At 45.1% G+C, this 17770-nt stretch overlaps 1 protein-coding gene across 2 annotated transcripts in view; it reads left to right on the top strand.

Annotated features, from left to right (window-relative positions):
- The window catches only part of CCNC (cyclin C), a 33194-nt gene that overhangs the window by 7557 nt on the left and 7867 nt on the right, over positions 1–17770 (top strand). For both annotated transcript variants that reach the window (XM_068136368.2, XM_068136367.2), the window contains exons 2-7: positions 1702–1808; positions 1934–2018; positions 2169–2238; positions 7891–7942; positions 8471–8526; positions 8746–8781. In XM_068136368.2, coding sequence (XP_067992469.1) covers positions 1702–1808; positions 1934–2018; positions 2169–2238; positions 7891–7942; positions 8471–8526; positions 8746–8781 — 406 coding nt within the window. The remainder of the gene's footprint in view (positions 1–1701; positions 1809–1933; positions 2019–2168; positions 2239–7890; positions 7943–8470; positions 8527–8745; positions 8782–17770) is intronic.

Below are 17770 nucleotides of genomic sequence, written 5' to 3'. Positions count from 1 at the left end.
CGGTTTTACATTATTATATGGTACAACTATGGGGTGGAGTGGGGCTTGTCGGGCGGTTTTACATTATTATATGGTACAACTATGGGGTGGAGTGGGGCTTGTCGGGCGGTTTTACATTATTATATGGTACAACTATGGGGTGGAGTGGGGCTTGTCGGGCGGTTTTACATTATTATATGGTACAACTATGGGGTGGAGTGGGGCTTGTCGGGCGGTTTTACATTATTATATGGTACAACTATGGGGTGGAGTGGGGCTTGTCGGGCGGTTTTACATTATTATATGGTACAACTATGGGGTGGAGTGGGGCTTGTCGGGCGGTTTTACATTATTATATGGTACAACTATGGGGTGGAGTGGGGCTTGTCGGGCGGTTTTACATTATTATATGGTACAACTATGGGGTGGAGTGGGGCTTGTCGGGCGGTTTTACATTATTATATGGTACAACTATGGGGTGGAGTGGGGCTTGTCGGGCGGTTTTACATTATTATATGGTACAGCTATGGGGTGGAGTGGGGCTTGTCGGGCGGTTTTACATTATTATATGGTACAACTATGGGGTGGAGTGGGGCTTGTCGGGCGGTTTTACATTATTATATGGTACAACTATGGGGTGGAGTGGGGCTTGTCGGGCGGTTTTACATTATTATATGGTACAGCTATGGGGTGGAGTGGGGCTTGTCGGGCGGTTTTACAAACAGGATTCCAATGTTTTTGAATCTACCTTAATGTTCTTTTGTTTTAATAAATTGGTTCCCAATTATTTTATTTCCTTTTCAGACAATTTTGAAATAAAGAGAATCATCCACCTTTTACCTTCAAGGATGGAAGAGGAACGACGGAGGAGTGAGGAGAAGGGACGAAGGAGGACTGAGGAGGGAGGATGACGGAGGAGGGACGACGGAGGAGGGACGACGGAGGAGGGACGACGGAGGACTGAGGAGGAGGAGGGAGGACGGAGGACTGAGGAGGAGGGATGACTGAGGAGGAGGGATGACTGAGGAGGACGGAGGACTGAGGAGGAGGGATGACTGAGGAGGAGGGATGACTGAGGAGGACGGAGGACTGAGGAGGAGGGAGGACTGAGGACTGAGGAGGGAGGATGACGGAGGAGGGACGACGGAGGACTGAGGAGGAGGGACGACGGAAGACTGAGGAGGAGGGACGACGGAAGACTGAGGAGGAGGGACGACGGAGGACTGAGGAGGAGGGACGACGGAGGACTGAGGAGGAGGGACCACGGAGGACTGAGGAGGAGGGACGACGGAGGACTGAGGAGGAGGGACGACGGAGGACTGAGGAGGAGGGACGACGGAGGACTGAGGAGGAGGGACGACGGAGGACTGAGGAGGAGGGACGACGGAGGACTGAGGAGGAGGGACGACAGAGGACTGAGGAGGAGGGACCACGGAGGACTGAGGAGGAGGGACGACGGAGGACTGAGGAGGAGGGACCACGGAGGACTGAGGAGGAGGGACGACGGAGGACTGAGGAGGAGGGACGACAGAGGACTGAGGAGGAGGGACGACGGAGGACTGAGGAGGAGGGTTGTTTTGTTTTTATTTACTGTTGAGAGCCTGAAACAAACAGTCGGCAGTTTCTGGTTTGAATCTTTCCAACAGCATTCCTGGATCTTGAAACACACCCTTAAAAGACCAAGATAACCACATTTATCCTCTTATTTTCTCCCTTCTTCAGTCACCAGTGGATTTTGGACAAGCAGGACATAATAAAAGAACGACAAAAGGATCTGAAGAACCTTTCGGAGGACGATTACTGGAAAATCCAGATATTCTTTGCGAATGGTGGGTTTTCCTTTGCTTGTAATTTACCTCCAAGTGTTTTACGTTTAACGTCGGGGTCTGAATAACCATAGTTCTCCCTTTTGCATTGAGATCGACACGATCGTGCGTTTTGTGCTGTTGTCCAGTAATCCAGGCCCTCGGTGAGCAGCTCAAGTTGAGGCAGCAGGTCATCGCGACAGCCACGGTCTACTTCAAACGTTTCTATGCCAGGTGTGCTGCTCTTATGGTCCACGCTATTGGTACCGTTTTTATTTGTGCGACTTTGTATTCGGTCGATTCTTATTTTCTGTCCAAACTTTAAAAAAAAAAAAAAAAAATTGGCCTCAAGAGATTGATGCAAATCACGATCCCGACCCCAAGGTACTCGCTGCACTGCATCGATCCAGTACTCATGGCTCCAACATGCATATTCTTGGCCTCTAAGGTGGAGGTAAGTACCCTTTTCATTGCCTTGGATGGAATTACCTGTTGAAGCATGTAGCCCGATTTACCATCTTTGTGCAAGAAAAGAATAGTGTGTAGTTGGGAATATATTCGATGTATATTTTGTAAACAGAAGATGCGTCCAATCAATTTGGTCTTGTGAAAGATTATGTTTGACCTTTTGATTCCAGCGTGGTCTGAAAGTGGGACTCGTCTTCATGATACCTGGCCAATTTCCAGAATTCTCTTTGGAGGTGTGGTTGGACGGGGAGTAGGGTCGTGGTGTTAGACAGGAAAAGAGCAAATGTGGAGTGAGCGGGGTACTGGATAAATCGCCTGTGTGCCTCAGCCCTCCATTCCATTGCCCCGTCCTCTCCCTCCCCCCATTTTTCCTCCTCCTATCTTTCCTCCTCCTATCATCCATCACTCCAATCTCTCCCCCCCCCCCCCTCTCCATTTTTCCTCCTCTCATCATCCATCACTTCAATCCTTCCCCGCACCCCTCCGATTCCCTCAACATGTTCATTAGAGCTCGATGAATGCATTACGCCTTGTCCCAATTGAAGACCAATCAGATTTGAGCTTTGTCCATGTTACATGATGATTGGTTGAACGTGCTCTGTTTCTTTAAAAGATCAAGATGTGTTTGGAAAAATTACAAAAGTAGGCCAATGTAAGCAATTTTTGTCCCCCGTCGCACCGCAGAGCGAAAGGGGGACTATGGTTTTCTCCTCCGTTCATGTGTCCGTCCGTCCATGCGTGCGTGCGTGCGTGCGTAAGCGAAGGACCGCATTCGAATTTGGTGTGTGGGTGCAATCCACGTCAAAATCCAAGATGGCCGCCGCCATGTATGTCTGACGCCATGTATGTCTGAACCTTGTGAGCGGAATATCTTGAAAAATAAGCGAAGTACCAACTTCTAATCTGGTGTGTGGGTGTATCTCGGCATAAGGAAGAACGCTATTGAAAATTGGGTCGCCACGTCAAAATCCAAGATGGCGGCCGCCATGTATGTCTGAACCTTGTGAGCGGAATATCTTGAAAAATAAGCGAAGTACTAACTTCTAATCTGGTGTGTGGGTGTATCTACGCATAAGGGAGAATGCTATTGAAAATTGGGTCGCCACGTCAAAATCCAAGATGGCCGCCTTGCATCTTCACTTTGTCAACTCACATCACTTCACCGACGGGACCTCGGCATAACGCTTGTTCTCTTTAGTATCCAACCTCCTGATTATGATCATTCGTCTCCCGGTTAGTGTAAGGTTTCTGTTTATTTTGGGGGTTTTTTGCCTTTCTAATTGGACACAAACCTGCACTAGGATAACATAAGATATCCGAGTTTGCAGGCATGGCGGCAGTTGTTTTTTTAATATGTATTTTATATACAAGGGCTAGGCTCATGGAAGAGCTCGGACACAGAACAGATCAGGACACAACAAAACAAAGAACAGAGATTCAGGAGGAGAAAGGGGAAACGCCAACAGCAGGGCGGACAGAGTGAGAAGGTAGATGGAGACGGACAAACAAACGTTGCAGGTAATGATGCGGAGATGGATAAACGAGGGATGCAGTTAGCAATGAGAAGACAAACAAATGAATGATGCAGGTAATGATGAGGAGATGGACAAAAAAAGGATGCAGGTAATGATGAGATGGACAAACAAAGGATGCAGGTAATGATGAGATGGACAAACGAGGGATGCAGGTAACAGAGATGAAGGGGACAAATAAGTGATGCAGGTAATGATTCGGTAGGGGAGAACACAAGGGGTCGGTAACAACAACAACAACAACAACAACAACATGCATTTTAAGGCCATTTTCCCTACTAGAGCGGGGGTTAGCCTTGCGGTCCCCATGACAATCTTCTCCATTTTGCCCTATTTTCTGCATCTCTCCTTGTTAACCCCCTTGCCCGCATTTCTTCTTCCACCACCTTCAGCCAAGTCTTTCTCGGTCTTCCCCGTCTTCTACTTCCTTCTACATTCATTTCCATCACTCTTCTCAACCAGTCACTTTCATCCTTCCTCAACACATGACCAAACCATCTCAACCTGTTCCTCTTCACAGCATCAATCACAGGCTCTATTCCCATCATCTTTCGCAATTCATCATTTGTCTTCCTCTCTCTCAACGATACTCCGCACATCCACCGAACCATTCGCATTTCCACCCTTTCCAGCCTTCGTTGCTGCTCTACATTCATGACCCATGTCTCGCTCCCATAAATCATACAACAACAAACAACATGCATTTTAAAAGGCCATTTTCCCTGCTAGAGCGGGGGTTAGCCTTGCGGTCCCCATGACAATCTTCTCCATTTTGCCCTATTTTCTGCATCTCTCCTTGTTAACCCCCTTGCCCGCATTTCTTCTTCCACCATCTTTAGCCAAGTCTTTCTCGGTCTTCCCCGTCTTCTACTTCCTTCTACATTCATTTCCATCACTCTTCTCAACCAGTCACTTTCATCCTTCCTCAACACATGACCAAACCATCTCAACCTGTTCCTCTTCACAGCATCAATCACAGGCTCTATTCCCATCATCTTTCGCAATTCATCATTTGTCTTCCTCTCTCTCAACGATACTCCGCACATCCGTCGAACCATTCGCATTTCCACCCTTTCCAACCTTCGTTGCTGCTCTACGTTCATTACCCATGTCTCGCTCCCATAAATCATAACACTTCTCACACATGCAGCATACACCTTTCCCTTCAGCTTCAACGACACTCCCCTCATCATCAGCACGCCACTCAATTCCCGAAACTTCTTCCATGCACATCTCACTCGAGCAACCGTTGCCGAGTCTGATCCACCTTCTCCATTCAGCATGTCTCCGAGGTAGCAAAATGTTTTCACACCTTCCAGCTTCACACCGTCTCCAAGATCCAACTCAACATTTCCTCCATCTGCAGCTCCCTCTGTGCACACCTTACATTTGAATGTAGCTGCCACACTGGTTAATGACCCTCTCAGACCACTACATTTTTGATGAACCCACTCAGCGCACATTGTACACTGAATGGAGTTCACTCCGACACCCTTCCTACACACAGCACAGGGCCACTTCCCAGTTCTTTCCACCTCACCACATGCTTTACCACTTGCCATCACCTTCGTCTTTCCGATATTCACCTTCAGACCTTTTGTCTCCATACATTCCTTCCACGTGTTCATCTTTTCCTTCAGTCCATCCATACTTTCCGCAATCAACACCAGATCATCTGCATACAACAACTCCCACGGTAAACCCTCCTTTACGTTCTGAGCCAGCACCTCCGTCACAGCTACAAATAGTAGTGGACTTAGTACCGACCCCTGATGCACTCCCACCTTCACCTCAAACTCACCACTGTTCCCGTCCTTCGTCCTTACAGCTGTGCGCGCTCTTTTGTACATTGCCATCACTACTCTGATCAACCATTCCTCCACTCCTAACTTCCTCAATGCCCATGTCAATACTTTGCGTGGAACCCGATCGAATGCTTTCTCCAGATCAACAAACCCAAGAAACAACTTCTTCCTCTTCTCCATGTACTTCTCCTGCAACTGCCTCACAATGAAAAGCGCGTCTGTCGTTCCTCTTCCTGGCATAAATCCAAACTGCATTTCGTCGATCTTCACTTTCTTCCTTATCCTCCTCTCCAACACCCTTTCCAATACCTTCATTCCATGCTCCAATAACTTTATCGCTCGGTACGAGCCACACTGCAGAGGGTCACCTTTCCCCTTGTATAGAGGGACGAGGGTACTCAGTTCCCAATCCACTGGAATGCGGCCTTCTTTCACCACCAGATTACAGATCTCTGTCATTCTCTTCACACCCCAACTTCCTGCTGCCTTCAACATATCTCCCACAACTCCCGTCGGCCCTCCCGCTTTTCTACTCTTCATTGCTTTTATCGCTTCCTCAACTTCCTTCTCAGTTATCTTCTCTGCCGGTCCTAAAACTGGGTTACTCTCTATGTTGCCATCCCATTCATTCTCTGTATTCAACAGCATTTCCATATATCTTTTCCATCTTCCTTTAATTCCATCTGGGTCGACAACGATTTGTCCCATAAATCATAACGGTCGGTAAAATGGATACAAACTCAGGAAACTTTTTGGGAGGGTGGGAATGGTTTAACAGGTGGCGAAAGGTTAATGGCTTTGGATTTGGATGGGGGATAACCTGAGATGGTGAGGAATAGCTGCCTTCAATACCTGGAGGGAAGAGTGAGATCAACGAGTGTGGAACATGGTTACACAGGTGGGAAAAGAGGAATAAATGAGTATAGGTGAGCAGTGGTTCAGGATTTTAGGAGTTTCCTCAGAAAGAGGTTGCTGGTGGATCAACAGAAATATGGGGGGAAGGGAGTGGGACAAAGCACGGAGACTGCAGACGGTGCAAGACCAGAAAGGAGGCGGTGGAAGACGCAGAGACCACCGTCCTACACATGGGATTTGTAGGCCGACTGTCTTGAGAGATGTGGAATGCACAAATATTGAAACTCATTCGCTAGACGAGCATTTTTAAATTCCTCTGTCATTGTGAAGTTGGTTGAGTGTTTTGCATCTGGTTGGTACAGGCAGAGGTATGCACTATGAGCTGTCGAACATTGGTTGGAATCCTGACAAAGTTGTAAACTACCGCCCTAGATTTTCGCACGCAGGAGCGATGCATCACTGTGTGTGCGCCATCCCTCGAATGGACATTAAATGTGGCGTCCCCTCGGCGGGCATTAGTTGGTGGACATTAAAGATCCCACGGTGTCCTTCGTGAAGAGTAGGTGAGCTATCGCCGGCTCCATCAACAAATTACAAACGCCTACCTCGATTGCGGGAAGCAAGCAGTCTGCGCTGTCCGGACGCTGGGTAGCAATGGCTACTGTCATCGTGTGTAGTTTCTGTCTGGGCAGCAGCTCCTGACCATCATGGCTGGTACATTTAAAGAGTCCCTCCCGTCTGCCCTCACCACTGTCCCAATGGAGTAATCACCAAAAAGACCCTTCGGTTGAGGAACGCAGTTATTACTTCATCACAAAGAAAGCCAATTGTCTTGCAAAATAAACTCGTGAATCCACACAATTGGCTGATGAATGATTGTGACGTACCAGGAACTTGAACACGAGAGGCCGCCATTAGATCCATCAAAGCCTGCACAATGGATGACAACCTATGGTGGTTTGTCCGTGCTCTGCCTTTTTTTTATTTTTAATGACGTGTTGAGCAAGGAAGCAGCACATACCATTTTCAAGTCTTCGGTGTGACTCGCCAACCATTGGTTTCTTTGCGTTAAGGTTTGAACTGGCGGCCTCCCAGACTCAGGGTGGACGCTCTCGCCATTACGCCACATTCAGTGCATCCTATTCCCCTTCTCACACTTGCTGATTTCTTCCGTTCACCTATTTGTGATTCCTGTAAAATTGGCCTTACTGATTTATTTATTTATTTTAAACAAAAAGGAAAGACGTGTTTCTATTCCTCTTTGCTGTTTGAACAATTAAATGATTAAAAAAGAGACAACGACTAACTTGTGTACATTTTCTACATCACATTGTTCTATTTTTCTTTGAATGACCACGAAATAATCAGTGATTGTCGAAGTAATTGCACCGCAGATGTGGATTTTTAATTATTTAAATTCCTTGTGCCGTGTCTTTATTTTGCCAGGAGTTTGGTGTCATATCGAACAGTCGACTGATTACAGCCGCCTCCACCGTTTGTAAGTATTATTCGCCGAAAAAGTCCGGCCTGCTTTAATTGGGCAGCATGTTGTTGTTGTTGTTGTTGTTGTTGTTGCAACGGTTGTTTTTTTTTTAGATCCCGGTCTGGTAACGTTATATCGGCGACCTGTCGACTTGTAACGACTCAGCTTATTGTGAAATCCCACTGGGATTTATACATCCGGTCATGATGTGAGGAATTAAAATGATAATGATACGAGTTCCTTCATGAGGAACCTGAACGCAGGAGGCCGTTATACCCATCAAGGCCTGCGCAAAGGTTGCCAACATATGGTTGTAGCACGTGTGTGCTGTGGTGACTCGCACCTGGCGCTCTTGGTTAGTCGTGGCCGTGAGGAAATTCCCCTTTTGGAATGACGGTCCTCATTGAGTGAGGATTTCTCTGCGGGATGCAAAACTTAAGAGGACCGTTGGGTTGTTTTACATTTTCTTGATCTCAACATGGAGGAATTCTCGAGTTGTTTTAACAGGCAAAGGTGATCATTGAACGTGTGTGTGCATTTCAGTTAAAAACAAGTTTTCTTACGCCTTCACGAAAGAGTTTCCATACCGGGTAAACCACGTAAGTGAGCCGACTCCCTTGCTCCGTGCCAGCGATGTGCAAATCCATAGTTTTGTACAACTTCTATAGACAATAGACATGCATGTTTGTTGTTTTATTAGCCAATTGTTGATTTAGTGTAATAATGTCATATGGTTTCATATGTATTGTGCTTACGTGATGTATTCAGGTTGAATTGATCACGTGTTTGGTCACATGTCTTGCTGGATTGCATTTCAGGTGCTGGAATGCGAATTTTATCTCCTTGAACTCATGGTAGGCAGTTGTTTGGTGCGGTCCATTTTGATTTGCTGAAGAAAGGTAATTAGAATGGAATGAATTTATTATTTAATCATGTTCCAACAGAACGTAACAACTAGAAAAGACTCGTTGTACAGCTTTATTGGTACAGTCGTGGCCAAAAATATTGGCACCCTTGCACTTTTTTCAAATAACTCACAATTTCCTCGAACAATAACTTGAAATTGACAAAAGTATTTCGTCTCCACAATTCTTTATTTCACTGTTAATATTACGGAACCTTTGTTTTTGATTCAGAACTTAATATATCCTTTAAAATAAGAAAATAAAAAGAAATGGCATTGACAAAATTATTGACACCCTAGACTTAATAAATAAATACATAAATAAATTTTTTTTGGATACTGAATCGAGGCTCGTGAAAGAGCTGACATTTACTTCACAAACAAATCAACCAGACAAACAAAATATATAAAAAGAGGGAGCGGAAGACAAGAGAAGGGGAAGCACACAAACACTTGAGGGCACACAACATTTAAGAGCAGGGAGATGTGTGGGAGGGAGAGGGCTTGGGGGGAGGGGGGTGGCAGAAGTATCGGTATCAGAAGTATCAGAAGAATTGGTAGCACACACAGCCTTTCAAAAAAATAACGACAGTCAAGCACTTCCTATAGCCATGAATGAGCTTCCTACACCTCTCTACTGGCAGTATGTCCCACTCTTCTTGTACAAACTGCTCCAGTTCTCCCATATTTGAAGGGTGCCTTCTCCCAACAGCTGTTTTCAGATCTCCCCACAGGTGTTTAATGGGATTTAGATCTGGACTCATTGCTGGCCACTTTAGAACAGTCCAGTGTTTTGTCTTGAACCATTCCTGGGTGATTTTTGAAGAGTGTTTGAGGTCATTGTCCTGCTGCAAGACCCATGAACTTTGATGGAGACCCAGCTATCTGACACAAGGTTGAATATTGCGCTCCAAAATGCCTTGGTAATCTCCTAATTTCATGATGCCATGCACACATGCAAGGTAACCAGTGCCATAGGCAGCTCAGCAACCCCAAAACATCACTGAACCTCCTCCAAGGTTGACTGTAGGGAAGGTGTTCTTTTCTTTGAAGGCTTCATTTTGTTTTCTGTAAACATAGAGATGATATGCTTTTTCAAAAAGCTCTAATTTGGTCTCACCTGTCCACAGGACATTCTCCCAGAAGGATTTTGGCTTGTTCACGTGTGTTTTGGAAACTCCAGTCGGGCTTTCTTATGTCTCTCTGGGGACCTCCTGTGTCTCCAACCATTGAACCCCCTTTCATTGAGTTGGCAATGGATGGTGCGAGTTGAAACTGCCGTACCTTGTGTCTGAAGGTCAGCGTGAATCTGTTTGGCAGTTGATCGAGGTGCTTTCTCCACCAATCGAACAATCCTTCACTGCAATTTTTGATGACGTTTTCTCTTGCCTGGGAGGTTGACTACCGTGCCATGGGCCTTAAACTTCTTGATAACATTGCGTGCGGTTGACACAGGAACATCAAGGTCTCTGGAGATGGACATGCGTCCTTGAAATTGTCCAAGCTTGGCTACAATCTTGTGTCTGACCTCCTCAGATAATTCTCTGGTTTTCTTTCTTTTCTCCATGCTCATTGTGGAACACACAGTGACACAAAACAGCAGAATGACTCATTTTCTCCATTCAAACTGGTTGAATGAGTGATTTTTATAGTGCAGGCACCTGCAACTCACCACAGGTGTGTTCAATTCCAAAGTAGAGGGGAATCACTTGCTTGAAATCTAATTATTTCTAACAACTTCTAAAAGGTGCCATTAATATTATCCGGGCCATTTTAGGATATCTGTGTGGAATAAGTTAAGATTTAGCATTTTTTTCAGCTTTTTTTTTTTGTTTTGTTCCACTGCAAACCAAAGAAATATACAGACTTGGCATTTAATATGGAATATTTTTTTTGTGGGGGTGAACTTACTTTTCAAGATGTCTTAGAACCAAAAGTTCATTGGAATTATGTTGAAATTATTCTAGATTTTGTTAATGTGACCTTTAAAAGAAACAAAAACCACATTTGACATTTCGAAACAAATAAATTGATCCTTGAAAGTGATGTAAACTGATATCGAACTCAATTCATGGACAGTACTGTGTTAAACTTCTGTACGTTTTCCAGAAGTATCTCTTTATTTTGCACATTAGCCAAAATTTATTTTAACAAAAACAAAAGTTTAATTACGACTGGGATTACGGACAGTAAAATTACAGTTCAGTACTTCGTGTAACCCCCACGAGCATTCAGGAGAGCACCTACATGTTGAGGCATGCTGTTCACGAGATTTGCCAAGGTTTGGACAGGAATCGCTTGCCATGTAGTGACAATAGCCTGCTGCAATTCACGCACAGAGGTCGGCTGCTGGTCCAAGTGGTCGATTTGACGCGTTAATTCTGCCCACAAGTTGTTCTCGATCGGATTCTTATCCGGGGACATGGCAGGCCACTCCATATGCTCTACACCATGGTCAGCAAGAAAGTGTTGGATCATGCGAGCACGATGAGGCCGTGCATTGTCATCTTGGAAGACAAAGTTTCCTCGAAAGGCTGCACGAGCAAATGGAAGCAATGTTTCTTCCAGAATGGCCCTGTGCTTGAACTGGTTCAGGTTTCCATTCAGAACAACCAGGTTAGTTTTGCCCCCTCATGAAAAGCAGCCCAAATGGTCACCCCACCACCTCCAGCTTGGACTCTTGGCACTATACAAGCTTTGTTGTAGGCTTCATGCACTTGTCTGCGCACTTGGACGCGGCCATCTTGCCTATAGACCAGAAATCTAGACTCGTCACAGAAGATCACGTGATTCCAGTGTCCTGACTGCCATTGACGGTGCTCTCTGGCCCACTGCAATCGGCGCTGGCGGTGTTGTCTGGTCAGGCGTGGCTTTCTCAGGGGACGCTTGGCACGATAGGCTGCTTGAACCAGTCGTTGGTTGACTAGCCTTCTGGATACAGGCACATTTGTCAGTTGCTGCCACTCAGCCCTAAGTCGATTAGCTGACTTGGTACGGCCATTGCGGACTAACCGGTGAAGCTGGTGATCATCCCTCCTTGTGGTTCTGCGGGGACGTCCTGGCCTCGGTATTGGAGTAGGGACACCCCTCTGAGCATTTCGTTTCAGGATCTTTGACACCTGACCTTGAGTGATGCCATACTGCCGAGCAATAGCACGCTGTTTCATGCCGTAATTTCATAAAGCCACCACTCCATGAGAAACAGCATTGTCGAGTTGACGGACCATCTCCAGAGGAAGCGGCAATAACTTTTGGAGACGTGTAGCAGTTGTTTTCCACTAATACAGAACGCAACAACCCTTGTATACCCGACTGTGAAGCCAATCATCAAATGCACCTGTCTGTACATTTTGCCACGCCACCTGTGATATAATCCTGTTGTTGACTTCTTGCTGCGACAGACAATCAGTGACATGGTTCTTTGAACAAATAAATCACCAAAGTGTAAAAGAAACTCACCAGATTGATATACTGAGTTGAGAAAGTAAACCCAAGTCAAGAAAAGAAAAAAAAATTCCATATTAAATGCCAAGTCTGTATATGTGGATACCAAAATATTTTTTAATTTCAACAATTTTCTGGAAGAAATGGTGCATTATTTGAAAAAAGTGCAAGGGTGCCAATATTTTTGGCCACGACTGTACATATGACGCAAGTGCAGGACAATTAATAGATGTCGGAACACTTTTTCTGTCTTTAGAGGATCAAAGGTTCGTAGTGGAGCTGACACACACACACGCATACACACGCAATACACACACACGTAATACACACACACATAATACACACACTATTGTTGATGGAAAACTGATGGAAGCTGATGGAAAACGTGAAAGATGAGGAAGTTGTTGTGGTAGGAGGAGACCTAAATGGACATGTGGGAAGGAGTATGGACGGTTTTGAGGGAGTTCATAGGGGTTACGGATATGGTGTGAGAAATGGAGAAGGTGAAAGGATTTTGGAGTTTGCTGATGGAGCTGATTTGTTGATTTCTAATATTCAGTTACAGAAAGGGGATAATAAGCTTGTTACATACACGTCAGGTGGGTCGACGACAACCGTTGACTCCCTGCTGGTGCGTATGCGAGATAGGGGGCACCTCCGGGACACAAAGGTGATCCCGGGGGAGGAGGCTGTTTCACAGCACCACTTGGTTGTCTGCGACATAAGGGTGAAAGGTGCGAGGAGAGCTCGGCGGGTGAAGTACCAACCGAGAATGAAGGTGTGGAGGTTGAAAGGTGACAGTGAGTGAGGGAGGGATTAAAAGAGAGGCTGAGTATGGTCGAGGATGATGTGGTTGAGCTTGAAAGTGGTTGGATGTCAATGAAAGATAGTCTGTTGGGAGCCGTTGGTGAGGTATGTGGATGGACAAAAGGACCACCGAGGCACTCGGAAACATGGTGGTGGGATGATGAAGTTGGAAAGAAGATCGACGAGAAGAGGAAGAAGTTCAAGGAGTAGCAGAATGTGAAGGGTATGGGGGCAGAAAAGGCATGACATGAAAGCTATAAGGCAGCCAAGAAGGCTGCAAAGAAAGAGGGAGCAAAGGTTCAGGAGGCATGCAGAAAAATGTTCGAAGAACGCTTGGATTTGGAAGAGGGTCAGAGAGCGGTATTCAGGATTGCAACGCAGATAGCGAAAGAGAGGTGTGATGTGATGGGGATGAGTTGCTTGAAGGATGAAGTGGGACAAATCGTTGTGGACCCAGATGGAACTAAATGAAGATGGAAGAGATACATGGAAATACTGTTGAATACAGAGAATGAATGGGATGGCAACATAGAGAGTAACCCAGTTTTAGGACCGGCAGAGAAAATAACTGAGAAGGAAGTTGAGGAAGTGATAAAAGCAATGAAGAGTAGAAAAGCGGGAGGGCCGACGGGAGTTGTGGGAGATATGTTGAAGGCAGCGGGAAATTGGGGTGTGAAGAGAATGACAGAGATCTGTAATCTGGTGGTGAAAGAAGGCCGCATTCCAGTGGATTGGGAACTGAGTACGCTCGTCCCTCTATACAAGGGGAAAGGTGACCCTCTGGACTGTGGCTCGTATCGAGCGATAAAGTTATTGGAGCATGGAATGAAGGTATTGGAAAGGTGTTGGAGAAGAGGATCAGGAAGAAAGTGAAGATTGACGAAATGCAGTTTGGATTTATGCCAGGAAGAGGAACGACAGACGCACTTTTTATTGTGAGGCAGTTGCAGGAGAAGTACATGGAGAAGAGGAAGAAGTTGTTTCTTGGGTTTGTTGATCTGGAGAAAGCATTCAATAGGGTGCCACTTGGTGGTGCCATGGGCATTGAGGAAGTTAGGAGTGGAGGAATGGTTGATCAGAGTAGTGATGGCAATGTACAAAAGAGCTGTACACAGCTGTACGGACGAAGGACGGGAACAGTGGTTAGTTTGAGGTGAAGGTGGGAGTGCATCAGGGGTCGGTACTAAGTCCACTACAATTTGTATCTGTGATTGAGGTGCTGGCTCGGAACGTAAAGGAGGGTTTACCGTGGGAGTTGTTGTATGCAGAAGATCTGGTGTTGATTGCAGAAAGTATGGATGGACTGAAGGAGAAGATGAACAAGTGGAAGGAATGTATGGAGACAAAAGGTCTGAAGGTGAATATCGGAAAAACGAAGGTGATGGCAAGTGGTAAAGAACTGGGAAGTGGCCCTGTGCTGTGTGCAGGAAGGGTGTCGGAGTGAATTACATTCAATGTACAATGTGCGCTGAGTGGGTTCATCGAAAATGTAGTGGTTTGAGAGGGCCATTAACCAGTGTGGCAGCAAATTCAAGTGTAAGGTGTGCACAGAGGGAGCTGCAGATGGAGGGAATGTTGAGTTGGATATTGGAGACGGCGCGAAGATGGAAGGTGTGAAAACATTTTGCTACCTCGGAGACATGCTGAATGGAGAAGGTGGATCAGACTCGGCAACGGTTGCTCGAGTGAGATGTGCATGGAAGAAGTTTTGGGAACTGAATGGCGTGCTGATGAGGAAGGGAGTGTCGTTGAAGCTGAAGGGAAAGGTGTATGCTGCATGTGTGAGAAGTGTTATGATTTATGTGAGCGAGACATGGGTAATGAACGTAGAGCAGCAACGAAGGCTGGAAAGGGTTGAAATGCGAATGGTTCGGTAGATGTGTGGAGTATCGTTGAGAGAGAGGAAGACAAATGATGAATTGCGAAAAATGATGGGAATAGAGCCTGTGATTGATGCTGTGAAGAGAAATAGTTTGAGATGGTTTGGTCATGTGTTGAGGAAGGATGAAAGTGACTGGTTGAGAAGTGATGGAAATGAATGTAGAAGGAAGTAGAAGACGGGGAAGACCGAGAAAGACTTGGCTAAAGATGGTGGAAGAAGAAATGCGGGCAAGGGGGTTAACAAGGAGAGATGCAGAAAATATGGCAAAATGGAGAAGATTGTCATGGGGACCGCAAGGCTAACCCCCGCTCTAGCAGGGAAAATGGCCTTAAAATGCATGTTGTGTTGTTGTATAATACACACACGTAATACACACCCACACGTAATACACACCCACACGTAATACACACCCACACGTAATACACACCCACACGTAATACACACCCACACGTAATACACACACACGTAATAAACACACACACGTAATAAACACACACACGTAATAAACACACACACGTAATAAACACACACACGTAATAAACACACACACGTAATAAACACACACACGTAATAAACACACACACACATGTAATACACACACACACGTAATACACACACACACGTAATAAACACACACACGTAATAAACACACACACGTAATAAACACACACACGTAATAAACACACACACGTAATAAACACACACACGTAATAAACACACACACGTAATAAACACACACACGTAATAAACACACACACGTAATAAACACACACACGTAATAAACACACACACGTAATAAACACACACACGTAATAAACACACACACGTAATAAACACACACGTAATAAACACACACACGTAATACACACACACACACGTAATACACACACACACGTAATACACACACACACGTAATACACACACACACGTAATACACACACACATAATACACACACACACATAGTACACACACACACACACACGTAATACACACACACACACACACACACAGTCACACACACACGTAATACACGCACACACACGTAATATACACACACACGTAATACACACACACGTAATACACACACACACACACACGTAATATACACACACACACACACGTAATATACACACACACACACACACGTAATACACACCCACACGTAATACACACCCACACGTAATACACACCCACACGTAATAAACACACACACGTAATAAACACACATGTAATAAACACACACACGTAATAAACACACACACGTAATAAACACACACACGTAATAAACACACACACGTAATACACACACACACGTAATACACACACACACGTAATACACACACACACACGTAATACACACACACACACGTAATACACACACACACACACGTAATACACACACACACGTAATACACACACACACGTAATATACACACACACACACACACACACGTAATACACACACACACACACACACGTAATACACACACACACGTAATATACACACACACGTAATACACACACACACACACGTAATATACACACACACACACACACACGTAATATACACACACACACACACGTAATACACACCCACACGTAATACACACCCACACGTAATACACACCCACACGTAATATACACACACACGTAATACATACACACACGTAATACACACACACACGTAATACACACACACACGTAATAAACACACACACACACGTAATACACACACACACGTAATACACACACACACACACACACGTAATACACACACACACGTAATACACACACACACACACGTAATGCACACACACACACACACACACACACACACACACACGTAATACACACACACACACACACACGTAATACACACACACACACACACACACACACACACACGTAATACACACACACACGTAATACACACACACACACACACGTAATACACACACACACGTAATACACACACACACGTAATACACACACACACACACACGTAATACACACACACACGTAATACACACACACACGTAATACACACACACACGTAATACACACACACACGTAATACACACACACACGTAATACACACACACACACACACGTAATATACACACACACGTAATACACACACACACGTAATACACACACACACACACGTAATATACACACACACACGTAATAAACACACACACGTAATAAACACACACACGTAATAAACACACACACGTAATACACACACACACGTAATACACACACACACACACACGTAATACACGCACACACACACACGTAATACACACACACACACACACGTAATACACACACACACACACGTAATAAACACACACACGTAATACACACACACACACGTAATAAACACACAACACATAATAAACACACACACGTAATACACACACACACGTAATACACACACACACACACACGTAATACACACACACACACACGTAATACACAATACACACACACACACACGTAATATACACACACACACACGTAATAAACACACACACGTAATAAACACACACACACGTAATATACACACACGTAATATACACACACACACACACGTAATAAACACACACACGTAATACACACACACACACACACACGTAATATACACACACACACGTAATAAACACACACACGTAATAAACACACACACGTAATAAACACACACACACACGTAATATACACACACACACACGTAATAAACACACACACGTAATAAACACACACACGTAATAAACACACACACGTAATAAACACACACACGTA

This window comes from Myxine glutinosa, chromosome 14, assembly GCF_964187855.1.
Source record: "Myxine glutinosa chromosome 14, kmMyxGlut1.1, whole genome shotgun sequence".
NCBI classification, from domain to species: domain Eukaryota; kingdom Metazoa; phylum Chordata; class Myxini; order Myxiniformes; family Myxinidae; genus Myxine; species Myxine glutinosa.
The sequence above is the reverse complement of the archived record's forward strand: the minus strand, read 5'-3'. Positions and strand labels throughout refer to the sequence as shown.